The sequence below is a fragment of the Erpetoichthys calabaricus genome, chromosome 1, assembly GCF_900747795.2.
Source record: "Erpetoichthys calabaricus chromosome 1, fErpCal1.3, whole genome shotgun sequence".
In the NCBI taxonomy this organism is placed as follows: Eukaryota; Metazoa; Chordata; class Cladistia; order Polypteriformes; family Polypteridae; genus Erpetoichthys; species Erpetoichthys calabaricus.
Window position 1 is genome coordinate 1,810,105 of NC_041394.2, and position 14,666 is coordinate 1,824,770.

The window sequence follows — 14,666 nt, forward strand, 5'->3', positions numbered from 1 at the left end:
GCTCATCAGGCGTACACACTCTACTGCTCCCCTTGCGGGGATCAAACCTCGGACGTCAGTGTCAGAGACAAAGTCCCTTTACGCTGCACCACGGCGTGTAGTTCACCAACCACATGTGTTACCTGGTAGGTAACCACCCATACAATCAGGTCGGAATTCAGACTACAAATGTAGTGAATGTGATTACTCCTACCTACAGGCTGTCAAATAAACGAACTACAAGCCGTGGTGCAGTGTAAAGGGTCTTCGTCTCTGATACTGAGGATGGATGGATATTCACGGCATTCGAAGTCTGAATCACAATCTGATTGTATGGGTGGTTACCTACCAGGTAACGCTTGTGGTTGGTCAGCAAGTCGGCTAACATCCGCCACGGTGCCCTCTTTCAGTTGCGAGAAGCAGATCATAGAATGGTTGAAATAGTTTACTGTCAAATAATGCAAAGAGTACGCGACACGTGTTTCGCCCTAATTCTGGGCTCATCAGGCGTACACACTCACTGCACTCCCTCTCGGGAATCGAACCTCGGATGTCAGCGCTAGAGGCGAAGCCCCTAACGTTGTGCCACGGCATGTGGTTTGTTCATTTGACAGTAACCCATATAATCAGATTGTGATTCAGACTACGAATGCTGTGAATGTAATTACCCCGATCTAATCAGTTACTGTCAAATTATAAAATAATATTAAATAATAATAATATATTATTATAATAATAATTATAAATAATATTAAATAATATAAATATAAAATTAATAAAATTACTATATAAATAAATGTTGTTGTTGTTGTTGTTGTTATTTTATTTGTATTGAAGCTTTATTTAAACTTTTGGACTTTAAGACACACCAGTGGCCATTTTTGGTTAAGTTAAATGCACTTTTTTTGTTTAAAGACTATGTGCACTTTAGTTTGTATTGTTTAATATATTTCTTGTTTATTGAGATGGTCACACTAATATAAAACATCTGATTGTTTTCAAATTCATATGTTTCACTAGTTGTTATTTTAATTTGATTATTATTCATTTTAATCGTGTTAATGCAGAGACATCAGGGTGACATTCATAGGTGGACAGACGTGAGCAGATGAGGTAAGACGTGCACGGGAGCCCAGAGCAGGTTGTGCAACCACAGGTCTTCAGGCATGAAATAATCATGACTAATCGAAAAATAAATTGAACGATTAGTCGACTACCAATATAATCATTAGTTGCATCCCTAATATAATGTTTTAGTATGCTACAACTTTATTTCTAGTTAAACTGAGCTGACCTCCCACTTTATAGTGGCCAACAGGATTTTAGTTGTAATAACAAAATAAGTCTAACATATCTTTTTTAACACATAAAAAACTGTCCTATATTTGATAGTGCTATTTATGGCTGATTGTATTTCAAAGTTCAGCTTTTTGTCATTATTACATCCATTAATCTTGCCTTTTAACAAAAAAAAAACTTTTGGAATAGACAGGTAGGTCCACATCTTGCAAAATCTAGTACCATACCACTTGTGTGAGCCAGTAAGAGCTGGCCAGGTTTGATGGTTTTGCCCTTGTTGCCTTATTTTTTCATTCAGTCATGCTGATCTTTTTGCATGTTCCCGCTGTTGCACTTCTAATCATCATAGTTGGTAGCAGTGTTAGGAATTCAGTTTTCTTCCTGCTGATATTTGTGCCTCATGCCTGGCCCTCAGCAGTTCTTGTTCAACCTAAACAATCCTGTTTTCTCTGCCTTGTTCACCTCTACCCCACTTACAGCACTCACATTCGCTGTAAACTGTTAGTTTTTCTCTCCCATATCTCATTCTGATATTGACATTCTACATAGCTAATAATTATGAATATGGAGGACTGTCAGGTCAGGTTTTAATTGTAACTTTTGAAGTAGTTAACTATAGGCTTTATAGGTTTAGAAACTGATAAGAATAATTTATGATGCTACTGTAGCACCTGGGTTTATTTTTAGTTTCATTATATATATATATATATATATATATATATATATATATATATATATATATTAACTTACATTTTAAATACTTAATACTTGGCAAGCTCAAAGAGCTGTACATGTTTTCAAATGCACAACACGATATTCAGTGCAACACAAATGTCACACAATGTAAGCATGTATGGTGGCTCAATCATTAGCACTCACAGTTCTAAGAAACTGAGTTCCTGGCCTGCTCACTGTCTCTGCAGAGACTATACACTGCCCTCTGGTTTATCTGTCCTGCAATAGACCGTCTCACTTCCCAAAATTCAATCTTGCCATTGTTTCCAATGCTGTTTGGATATTCCTTTGTTTCCCTGTAATATAGAGGCCTGGAAAATAGATGGACATGTGTGTGCAAACTTTGAAAAGAAGTTGTATGTTTTGTTGACATAGTATTCTAACACTTTTAGGCAATTCAATAGCTAACATGTAAGGGTCCTTTCTTTTTTACCTGAACCCGTCTCTTTGCCTTTCTTAATGTGTCCTTTGTGGAAAGTCCAGTGGCTGTACCACCACCTCTGGGTCGTCATAATCCAGAGAAGCTGTGGTTCGGCATTGAGGTTCTCATGCATTGTTGAGCATCTTTCCTTTTCACAAAGATTAAGGACATCAAACTGTATAGCAGTGGGCCCTACACTTATTTCATTTTTTTTTCTTGTCTTTTGAAAAAAGACTCTCACAGCATTTGACCAAAATATATTTACTACCACACAATATCAAAATGGTCTTATAACCACCATCACCAGTTGAAGTAGTCCCACCTTAATGGTGATATATCAGCTACTTGTCAGGCATTGTGTTTTGGTTGTTCTTGTTAGTCATTCCAGATATGCTTTGATGAGTGTGACCCTATGTTTTGTCATTCTTTTGTTTATTATAGAATTGTGGATTCATAATTCTGTGTATAGACAATTATTTGATATCATCTTTTGTGCACAATGTTTTATATTACCCAAATCTGTCTTGCACATGGAGCTCCAGGTATGACAAACACCATTTCTAAGTTCAGCTTTCATTCATCTGTGAGTTTCACTTTCCAGTGCATCATTTGATAGCTGTTTCCTGTTATTATTGAAATTGAAAAACTCCTTATAGTCAATTACAAGAAATCACAAATTAAATGTACTGCTTTTCTTCTCAAAAACGTCTACAAGTGCACTGTTACTCAACTGCTTTCATTGGTCATTGCTGTCAGTTTTGGAAATTGAACAAGTTCTTTATTGGGTATTACAGTGCTGTGTCAGGAAAGCAGATCATCACTTCAATATTTCCATTTCACAGAGTTTAAAGAATCAGTAGGTTCAGCGGACTTGATGTCAGTCAAAAATTACACATCTTACAGCAAGGACATGTGTGTTATTTCTGAAAGGAGGCTCAGAAAGCTTTCTGCCATCTCACTTCTTTGTATGTTGCACACTGTTTATAGAGGCCTTGTTCAACGACTACGTAACACCTGGTACGTTGCCATTGGGTAGTCACGGAAAGTATGGATTTGAATGAGTCGACTGTTTTTTGCAATCCCCCCACACCCCCCTTCCAACCAGTGCCACCCCTCCACTGGGACCATCAGTGGAAGCATGGTGTGTCATGCATTGAGTTACATCCTGTGTAATTCTGACAGTTACTTCATAGACCTCACCACATGGGGAGGATGCAGATGTGGATTGATATGTATAATGGAGTGTAAGTTATTTTGCTGGGAACATTGTACTCATGCTGGGATGGAGGTTACACTTGACTAGCTTGGTCTTGAAGGAATAACTGGACAATAGTTCTAATTAAAACAATTTAAAGTTTCCCTGAAGCACTGATACTGGTGTGGTTATCTAGTGACTGACATCATGCAGCATGAATCTACACTGAAGAATCACTGCCACCTGTAACATGAAAAATGGGGATCAGGTATAACATGAGCTTAGTTTATGGAGTCTGTAATGAAAAATGTTCAATACCAACATAAGAAAATGATTCAGAAAGTGTGTAGTGCACTACTGGAGTACTGTGTGGAGTTTCTCTTGACCCAAAGCCCTAGAAATTTTCCAAAGAAGGCCAGCAGGCTGCATCCTCAGACTAATCGACATATCCTACTCTAACCAGTCAAAAAGGTAAAGAAGTATGTTTCAGTATTGCATATCTAACATGTAAGAAAATGTACGTGTGATATAACATGCAGGTGTGTTGGGAGACATAAATATTTTGAAACTTTGAACATTTTTACATTTTTTAGGGATTTCATGAATGAGTTAGTTATCACATTATCTATATTTTGTTACAGTGGTTCATATTCTAAAACAGTTACAACAGACTGTTACTACATTTGGAGTTAGGATACATGAAATAACTTTACACTGTCATGAGTTTGAAAACACACTCCAAATACGTTTATTGGGGCTGAAATACAGTATATTCCATTGACCATAGATTCCAATTTAAGTGATTGAAATAAAATGTTATTGATGTATGTGATGTTGATAGTTCTTGATTGTGGTGATCTATGGAAAATTCTGCTTCAAATTTCTTAAATATTTTTTTGAGTCAGTACTTGAATTGGATTAAAGTCTCAAGCTAAAATAGTGGGCTGATTCTAACTGTGGTGCATAGCAAGTCATTACGTGAGTGTGCCAAAAATAATAGTGTCAGAGAAATACATGTGCAGGTAATGCAATCATGCGGATGTTTTTAGTGTCATTGAAATTGAGAGTACACTTTCACTTACTACATGCTTAATGTGTCACAGAGCCATGGCTTTGCAATTTGTTTCATCTTTCCATTTATTTCCACATAAGGTGCTTTTCTTTTTTTCTTTGTGTTTACCAATAAAGATCTATCTGTCTCTCTCTGGTCATGAACATCATGTAACTTACCCGCTATGATTTCTTGAAGCAGGACATTTGAGCTGCTGTGATTGAGGTTCATGTTGCTGTGCAGGCGCAGGAGTCGCCTCTACAGACTGTGCATCAAGCAGTGTGTGCGACTCTGCCGGTGTTTCACTATTTGCCATCCGGAGCAGCTGTCAAATGAGCAAAACACAAAAATATGCAACATATACAAGTTGAAGCTATCTATTGCAAGGGAAATTGGAAACAAGAAAAATAATCAAATTGAAATCACACACAGTTTTTTCTCTTAAGACAGAAAATTCAGTAATGTTTTTAATAGGAGATTTTGAAATTTCAAAACTTTTTACCCCGTGCTGTTTTCAAGATTTCAACAAAAATCAAACTTGGCAAGAAGCACCTGATATTTTTGATAAAATTTGACAATACTACTGTGACTTCACCTGTCTGAATTACATGTTAGTAACAGGCTGTTTGAGCCCAGGAAAACTCTGGTGGGTCAAATGCAATCTGCCATTTAGCTTGTTTAAAATGTCTGTATACGAGGTTTTAACCCTGCATCCTCCTTCATTTCTGGAAGAAATGTAATTATCGGTAGTACAATTTATTTGTCATGAAACCCCTCTGTTATAAGCACATTTACATGGCACAGATGGCACTTTAAACTCCAACACCGTAACATGGCCTCTGATGTTTGTTGTGAAGTGATTATGCAAGGTGTTAAATAATCACTTTCTCTCTCTCTCTCTTTTCTTTCAAGCAATTGTTAGCCAATGGAACCAGGAGCCCAAGGAGAAGGTGGTCTCTTTACTTTTATCTCACCTCCCGCTTCTTCAGCCACGCAACTCAGATGCCAAATGCGAGTATATGAAGCTGCTACAAAAGGTGCTCAGCTATACAATCGAAAGCAACCTGTTTGTGGAGGAGAGTCGGCAGCTGCTCTCTTATGCCCTCATCCACCCTGCGACTACTCTAGAGGACCGCACCTCTTTAGCCATGTGGCTTAACCACCTGGAAGAGCATCTGTCCAGCAATTACTCGGGACGTGCCTCCTCCTCTGCCTACCACCCTCGCCAAGCCTCTGACGAGTGGACTAATCAATCTGACCTCATGGACCCAGGCCATGGATGGCAGGAAAAGTCTGGTACCACGGGACAGAATGGCCACTTGCCCTTTCATGTGTCATCCTCAGTGCCGTCAGCAATGAACAGCATTGGAAGCAATACGAATACTGGTAAGATAACAAGTGTGCGAAGTGCTGGTCACCTGATTTGAAGGTTGTTTGTTAAGGCCTGATGTATTCCAGTCGGTACTTCTCTTGATCAGCGGTTTAATTCAATTTAGTCAAGTCGCCATTGGTCAACATGTATACCTGAGGGACATGACGCTTTTCACCAATTTGGATACAAACTGAGCGGGAAACTTATTTGATGGGTGAGAAGGGTGGGTTAAGAATTTTTTCCCCCCCTATATGGCCTAAAAAATTAAAGTTTATTAAAAAAAAAAAAAGCGATGCTAAATTACGTTTGCTGCTCTTATTCAGTCTGCCCTCTCTTCTATTAAAGTTTTAATGAAATTAGAACTAATATGGGAGAAACTCACTCTCTTTAGATCAGATTATAAGCTGCTACGAACTAGAAAGGACTGTGAAAAAGGATTCAATAAAAATGAATGTCTTCAGTGTCTTATGTGCTTGTGCATTGCTTCAGCTGCGTTTTCTCATCTGCTTTTAATTTACATCAAATCATTAATTTTTCTTAATTTATGCTGTTAAACTTGCATTGTAGTTATCAGAAGTATGAAGCAAAATTGGTAACAGTGGGTAACTGATGTTATATACTATGTGAAATTGAAAAAAATCAAATTCTCACTTAGAGGATCTGTTACAAACTTTTTAAAAACCTGGCAGGATCTCATCAATAACATTTTAGAATAAGCGTTTATATTGGGGAGAAAGACTCCTTTCCCTCTTTACTACTCTCAAAGTTTCACTCTGGCTGTTGGCCTTGATCTCTTTCTCCTGGTGGGGGTTGATCTGAACTCAATTTTGTCAAGTTTGACTTGCTTGTTATGGAATGTTACTTGCTTTTAATAAATTCAATAAAATGTTAAAAAAAAAAAAAAAGCAGTATGAAGCAAAATTGAATAAATAACAGGAAATATGCTTAACATTAAGAGTTGGCATAAAGAGAGGACAGGGCCTGGCCTTTTTATTAATGCTTTTCCAGAAGTAAACACAGCTTGGTGCCTCAAATATCAATTTATAAATAAAGTGCAAGTCGTGTACATGAAGTCACCAAGGACTACATAACTGGCAGGGTGTCGCATTTTTCAGAGTGAGTTTAAAAAATAAATCAGAGAAAAGCCAAGCAAAATGACACCTTTTATTGGCTAACTAGAAAGATTACAATATGCAAGCTTTCGAGGCAACTCAGGCCCCTTCTTCAGGCAAGATGTAATCCTGAAGAAGGGGCCTGAGTTGCCTCGAAAGCTTGCATATTGTAATCTTTCTAGTTAGCCAATAAAAGGTGTCATTTTGCTTGGCTTTTCTCTACATTCATAATGGCTAACACGGTACAACACCCTAGTACTAAAAATAAATCAGATAGCATTTTTCATAAAATGTAAGTTACAATAGTTCTGCACATAGTTTTCATTTCTTGTTCTTTTTCCATGTCATATATGCCCATTTATAACTTACTCTGTACAATCTGAAATTTCCTCATTCAGAATTACTGGTTGCCCCACAATTTTATCCACAATGAGCTGCCTAACATCAGTTTTATTTATCATCAAACATGCAAAGTTATAAACATGTAATCAACACATTAATGGCCCTTTTCTGGAGTTAACAGTGAATGGAGCATGGCAGTTTAAAGATCGCTCTCTTTGATAATGTACACTGCACTGCTTTATTGCCATGCTTACTAGCTGTGCTACCTGTCTAAGATGTTCAACATAGGCATTTTTTTTTTTTTTTTTTTAATAATTAATTACATGGGTTGTCCATTTGGTCTGATATAATAATACATACCCGGTCGCTTTCCCTTGTGGCACCCTTTTCCTCTTCAGATAGAGCCAATCATTTTCACCGCTTCCACTCAGTGCACACTGACCTTTCTTACAGTCAAAAATGTTTTCCTTTGAAAATACAGCAGTGATCCTCTACCACTTTACTCTGGTTTAGCAACACTGCTCTTATCATATTGGGGCTTTGGTTTCCCAACATGCACATCGATTTTTCATTATTTATACTCATCCATTGCCAACCACACACATCAGTCATTAGAATTACAACTATAAACTTTGTTCAGGTGGCCTGAGTAGGTGCAAGAAATTCAAAACCACGCTGCTGTTTTCAAACAATAGAATAGTCTGATGAGAACAATTTTTATTTTATTTTCATTATTGATTTTTTTGTACCCTTTTGCCTATTTTAAAATTTTTCTTTCTATCCTTAGCAACCAGATGCACACAGACACACACAGTTTTCATTTTATTAAGGGGGATAAATTGATTTCTGTTCATCCTGCAGTTACTTTCTGTAGGATGTATTCAGCATTAATGTTTTTAGTAATAGTGCACTATGGGAATAAATTTTGTAATTTATGTAGTAATAAAATGCATTGAATTTTTCATTCCTACAGATGTTGCAGCACAATCATTAGCACTGCTTTTACAAATCCCATACCAAATGGCATGTAACAGCGTCACAGAAGCCAAATGGACACACAGTGTGAAATGAACAGCCTTGACACACACACAAAGGTTTGGGGCAGCCACCCGTATATTGTCCCTGGCTGCAAAAGAGTTTTGAAATAGTACTCATGTGCACTGTTTCGAGTCCTGAACTGAACTGAATAGTTGAGAAAAGATGGCAGCTTTATAAGCTGAAAGGCGGAAGTGACATCATGTGGCTGGAACCGACAGTGACATCAGTCTGGCTGCCGGCACCGGAAGTGATGTCAGCCTGGGTGCTAGAACCGGAAGTGATGTTGAATCAGGCAGATTTTCCCGTAAGCACATTAAGCATGGAAAAGGCGCTATATAAATGAAATGTATTATTATTATTAAATATCCCTGCAGACATAACAGAGGTAGGTCTAGTGCACCCCGCCACCCCCTGGCCTGATGGTTAATTACCTCCATTTTGTCCACTCACTCCTAGTCGCATGTGTGTGAGATGGCATCCTCTAACCAACCACCCCCCAGCCCAAGGTGTACCTGTCCGTGAGGTTGTGGCTTCGGGAAAGGGCATCAGCATTGGCATACAGTACACCACAACGATAAATAACTGAAAACTTGTAAGGCTGTAGGTCTAAAAACAACCTCATGACTCGTGGATTCGAATCCCTGTGTAACGCCATCCACTGTAACGGTGCATGGTCAGTCACCAGGGTGAACTCGCATCCTAAGAGGTAGTACCTCAGCTGAGTAATCGCCCATTTATTCGTCAAAGCTTTCCACTCCACTGCTGCATATCTGGTCTCCCAGTCCCAACAGTTTCCGGCTCAGGTACGTAATGGGGTGTTCCATTCCATCGACGCTCTGGCTCAACACACCACCAAGACCTGTGTCCGAAGCGTCTGTCTGCAGAATGAAAGGCAAAGAAAAATCAGGTGCTTTCAAAATAGGAGCTGACGTAAGGGCCTGCTTAAGGTCACAAAATGCAGTGTCTGTAACATCATCCTAATACCACTTGATTAGGTTTCCCCTTCCTTGTAAGATTTGTCAAGGGTGTGGCTCTCTCAGAAAACTGGGGTACAAACCGGCGATAGTAGCCGCTAAGCCAAGAAATGCCTGTACCTGCCTCTTGGTTATTGGACGGGGCCAATTCACTATGGCATCTATTTTGGAGCATTGTGGTTTGACTATACCATGGTCCATTAGGTAACCTAAATATTTTGCTTCGATCAATCCAAAGTAACATTTCTTTGGATTAATACAAAGACCGGCTTTCACTAGTGCACATAATACAGCCTTAATCTGTAGTAGGTATTCCTCCCAGTTGCTGGAATAGATGACAATGTCATCCAAGTAGGCAGCAGTATACAAATTATGGGGTTGGAGCACTTTGTCCACCAGACTTTGGAAGGTAGTGGGGGCCCCATGTAATCCGAATGGAAGTACACGATACTGCCAATGTACGCTATGGGTGCTGAACACTGTCTTTTCCTTTGCAGTGTCCATTAAGGGAACCTGCCAGTACCCCTTCGTCATATCAAGGGTTGTCAAAAATTTGGCATTTCCTAACTGGTCGAGGAGGTCGTCCACTCGCGCCATTGGATAGGCATTGAATTGGGAGATTTGGTTAAACTGACGGAAGTCATTGCAAAACCTCCAACTTCCGTTCCGGCTTTTTGACCAACACGATGGGACTGGACCAGGGACTATAACCCTCCTCTATCACACCTAGATCCAGAATTTGTTTGATCACCAACTCCACTTTTGCCTTTTTTGCTTTGGAAATCCAATATGGGCATTCACCAGGTTTCATCACAATGTCATGTGCAACTAGGGAGGTTCGTCCAGGCTTTTCATTCACTACCTCTGGAACAGACAGGATAGCTGCTTCGAGCTCCTGTTGCTGTAGGCAAGTCAAATTATCACAGAAGTTAAGGTGCAATTTATGAGTAAAGAGGGAGCAGAGCTGTCCGGAGAAGGGATCGGGATCCCTTTCCTTCCATGGTTTCAGCAAATCGACATGATAAATCCACTCTCTAGGTTGATGATTAGGTTGGATAACGAAATAATCGGCCAGACCCTTCTTCTCTTTAACTTCATCTGGACCTTGCCAATGTGCCAAAAATTTGGAGTGTGAAGTAGGAGCCAATACCATTACTCGATCCCCCAGGTGGAACTCCCGAAGGGACGTACCACTGTTATAACAATGAGCCTGGGCTGCTTGCCCCTTTTCCATGTGAAATTTTAAGATGGGCCTAATTTTGGCCAATCTATCGTGTAATTGCGCGATATATTCAAGTATATTTACAGAGGGAAGGGCCTCCTCCTCCCAGCCTTTTTTTAATATATCCAATAAACCTTGGGGTTGTTGTCCATACAATAATTCAAAGGGTGAGAACCCGTGGAGACTTGTGGGACTTCCTGATATGCAAAAAAGATGAGGGGGAGGAGCTGATCCCAGTTCCTTCTGTCCTCATTGACTACCTTGCGTAGCATCTGTTTGAGAGTTGGATTAAACCTCTCGACCAGACCATCAGTTTGAGGATGATATACCAAGGTCTCCAAGGTAAAAGGTGTCCCTTGATCCATCAGGATTAATCCCAGGCCAAAGAAATCTGAGCTTGATCCGCTCTAAAGTTTTTTCTGGGCCCAGATGGGCTCCCAGGAGGTGGGTATGAGCCAGTTCACAGACTTGTCTCCGGTAAGTCCGTGGAACTAACAGCAGGTACCGCATCTCCCCTCGTGTTCTGCCACCCGATACCAAAGGTCATTATTTAAAACAAAGTGAGGGCCTTGTGGCATGGGCTTTACTGTGCGTTGGCCATCTATTAAGACCACTGCATTTTTTGCAAATTTAAGGGGGGTGTCATTCCATTGCTCCCTTTTAATTGAAGCTAGGGTCTGCCTAAGTTGAAACTGTGGACAGCTGAAATGATCAGATCTGTCCTCAAGGGGCATAGTTTCAATCCGAGCTGGAGCAGCGCTTGAAGATGACATGTCGCACTGCGATGGCCATTTTCATGTCACTGTCAGAGACCGAATTCTAACCCTCCTCTGGCTGTGAACACGGCGTGGAGGTAGCTGAGGACACGGTATCAGCATCCATGACAAGACCTAGTGTTTTTGGGGGATCGGCGAGTGTTATACCACGGTTTATGTTGGCCCAATCTCTTCCTGAAATCATGGGGAAGGGAGGATCCTCGAGGACTGCCACAATTTTTCTTAAAACTCCGTTCTGGCAGATGTAACAGGCGGCAGACTCGTACGATCGGACATCTCCGTGAATGCAGGTTAAACAGGTCTTAATTTTACGCCAGTGTCGCGGCAACACTAGACGGCGAACAACAATGGAAATGTTACTGCCAGAATCAAATAAAGAGGTAACCTTGTGACCATTAACTAGCGCTTCTCTCGTATGTGAAAAGGCCAGAGGATTATCAAAAGCACACTGACCCCCCCCCCTCCCCCCGCGTCTCTCCACAGACCCCCCCATCACCTCACAGATCCCACCACTGCACACCAGGTTTTTCCAGAGTTAGCTCCGCAGTGTGAGACTGGGAGTCCGAGGCAGGGCTGCAAATTTGTCATTGTCCACATGGGTTTTGTTCCGGATCCCCCAAGCAGGTTTACACTCTCAGGTGATCTGTTATCCCGATTAAAGAGATCATGTCGTTGAAAGTATGTTCCCAGGCTAGTTGGGCGATCACCATAGGGCTACGTTTACGAGCAAGGCACAAGCTTCCCACTCTATGTGCCGGGCATTCCTTTTATTTGGCCAATTCCTGACTTTCATCCACAGCTCATGTGTCTGCTCTTTAATGGATGTGTTTGGGTTGAATTCCCAAACCAATACATTTTTCACCTACCAGCCTGAGGCACTCACATCTTTGTCAAAGGTTTTTACCTTTGTGGGACATAATTGAGCATCCCCCTTACTCAGGAGCCCATAGTAAGTTGCCAATGTGTTCCCTTCTGAACCTGGCTCTCTTCTGTAGGTCCCTTGTCCACTAGCGCAGGTTCCTTTCACAGGTAACTGGGTCGGAACCCAATCCAGCTTCCCTTGATACACACCGACCAGCCATTGCTTAGCGACACAGGAATGGTACTCTCCTACCTGACACTTCTTGGCTTGGTGATTTTGAGGGTGTGTCAAGGCTTTTTTCTGGTTTGACTTCCGGTTCCATAAGGAGACCATCATCCTGCCTACTATGCCACTGTGAAATGAGCAACCGTATATTGTCCCTGGCTGCAAAAGGGATTTGAAATAGCACTCATGTGCACTGTTTTGAGTCCTGAACTAAACTGAATATTTGAAAAAAGATGGGGGCTTTATAAGCTGAAAGGCGGAAATGATGTAATCTGGATGGAACCGGAAGCGACATCCGTCTGGGCACCGGAACCGGAAAGTGATGTTGAATCAGGCAGGTTTTCCCGTATTTGGCCTGCATAGGCAGGTTTAGTCCACCCCGCCACCCCCTGGCCGGGTGGGTAATTACCTCCACTTGGTCCACTCAGCTCCCTCCTAGTCGCCTGTGTGTGACAACAGATACACACAGACATTTTATTAAAGTGGAATACTTTGCTCCACCAGAAGAATTTTTAATCCCACTGGTTATAATACAAGGGAAAATGATTTCCTATATTATTTAAAAATAGACACAATTACGGTTAAAAGAAAAATGTAAAAAAAAATAAATCAGCATACATTATTCCCCTGTTAATGCCATCTTCAACTAGTATCCTATTAAGTATCCCTTTTGCAAAATCTGCTAAATTCATGTGTGGTTCTGAGATTTTTCTGGTTTTGATGCCAGATAGTTCTACTCACTAATCACAGAGCCAGATGTTAATGACATGTTGCATGCTGCATGTTGATGAGCCACATACAAGTAAGAATTTCATTGGACTCTGTGTATGTGATAATAATGACCCCAATAAAATGTTACAGTAGTCTTACTGATGTTTAGGCAACACCGTTTAATTAAGGACAAGTTTTGAGATCCGCTCAGAAGCGGTCAGAACCTAACAACTTTTAAACTGAAAGTGTTGTCTTGTGCAAGTAAAATTAAAGCAAAGGTGCTTTCATTATGCTCGATCAGTATTAAATAATCCATCCATCCATTATCCAATCCGCTATATCCTAACTACAGGGTCTTGGGGGTCTGCAGTATTAAATAAAATGATGCAAAATGTGAGCAGGGTTCATGCTTTCATGCTTTATAAGACTGTATTTCACTTACAAATTATGGTATTATTGCATTGTAAAAAATGATGTAGTTTATACTATAACAATGTATAAAACAGCTCATTATTGAAAATGCTGATGTAATATTAAGTCTTGTAGTGTCTTACAGCTGCATTGTATTGTTCAATATTTGTTTACTTTTACTTGCAGTAATCTTTATTTCAGTACATCCTGTTTAGCGAATCACTTTGTAATCACTTACGTTTAAGAGTTATTCCTCCTACCTTCTGTTTTTCCAATCCTGACACCTAAGCCGCAATTACTTGAAGTTACTAATATTAATACGAAAACCGGTTGATTCCTCTGTTTCTTCATTTATTTTCTTTTTCACACCTTTGCCCTGTTAAACTATATTAATGAAATATTTATTATGTATTTTATAAAAGTAATTCACACATAAAAATTATTTCTGCAGGTATGCATGGGTGATATGGCCAAAGAAAAAATATATCCAGGTATATTTAAAAGTAGTGGGGGTCATATATTTGTTTGAACATTTCAGGCTGTAGCATTTTTTTAACAAATAACAAATGTATTATTAATTGTGCACACTGGCATACCTTATCCCTTGAAATGCCAGTTAACACACAATGGATTTGATAGCAGATATTCAGTAAGAATGTCACTATAGTCTGTACATGTGACAATAATGACCCTTTAAACATTTCTTGGACTTATTAGAAGTGCGGCTTCTTACTGATTTGGTGCCGCTGCCAAGTAAACACAGCACAAGACATGGCTTTTCATTCTCTCTTGTCTTCCAGTTTGCATTTACTCACCACTCGGGTCCAAATTCATGTCAATGTGAGTAATACTCTTAATCTTCGAAATGTCTTCAAATGCTGACTCAGTGACACCTCAGTATGGTTCTTTTTTTCCTGATTCAGACACAAACCTTTTTTATG

At 40.0% G+C, this 14,666-nt stretch overlaps 1 protein-coding gene across 1 annotated transcript in view; it reads left to right on the top strand.

Annotated features, from left to right (window-relative positions):
• The window catches only part of LOC114665670 (protein Smaug homolog 2), a 173,141-nt gene that overhangs the window by 116,081 nt on the left and 42,394 nt on the right, over positions 1-14,666 (top strand). Inside the window, exon 3 of the mRNA XM_051934022.1 lies at positions 5,593-6,066. Within this exon, the coding sequence (XP_051789982.1) occupies positions 5,593-6,066 (474 nt within the window). The remainder of the gene's footprint in view (positions 1-5,592; positions 6,067-14,666) is intronic.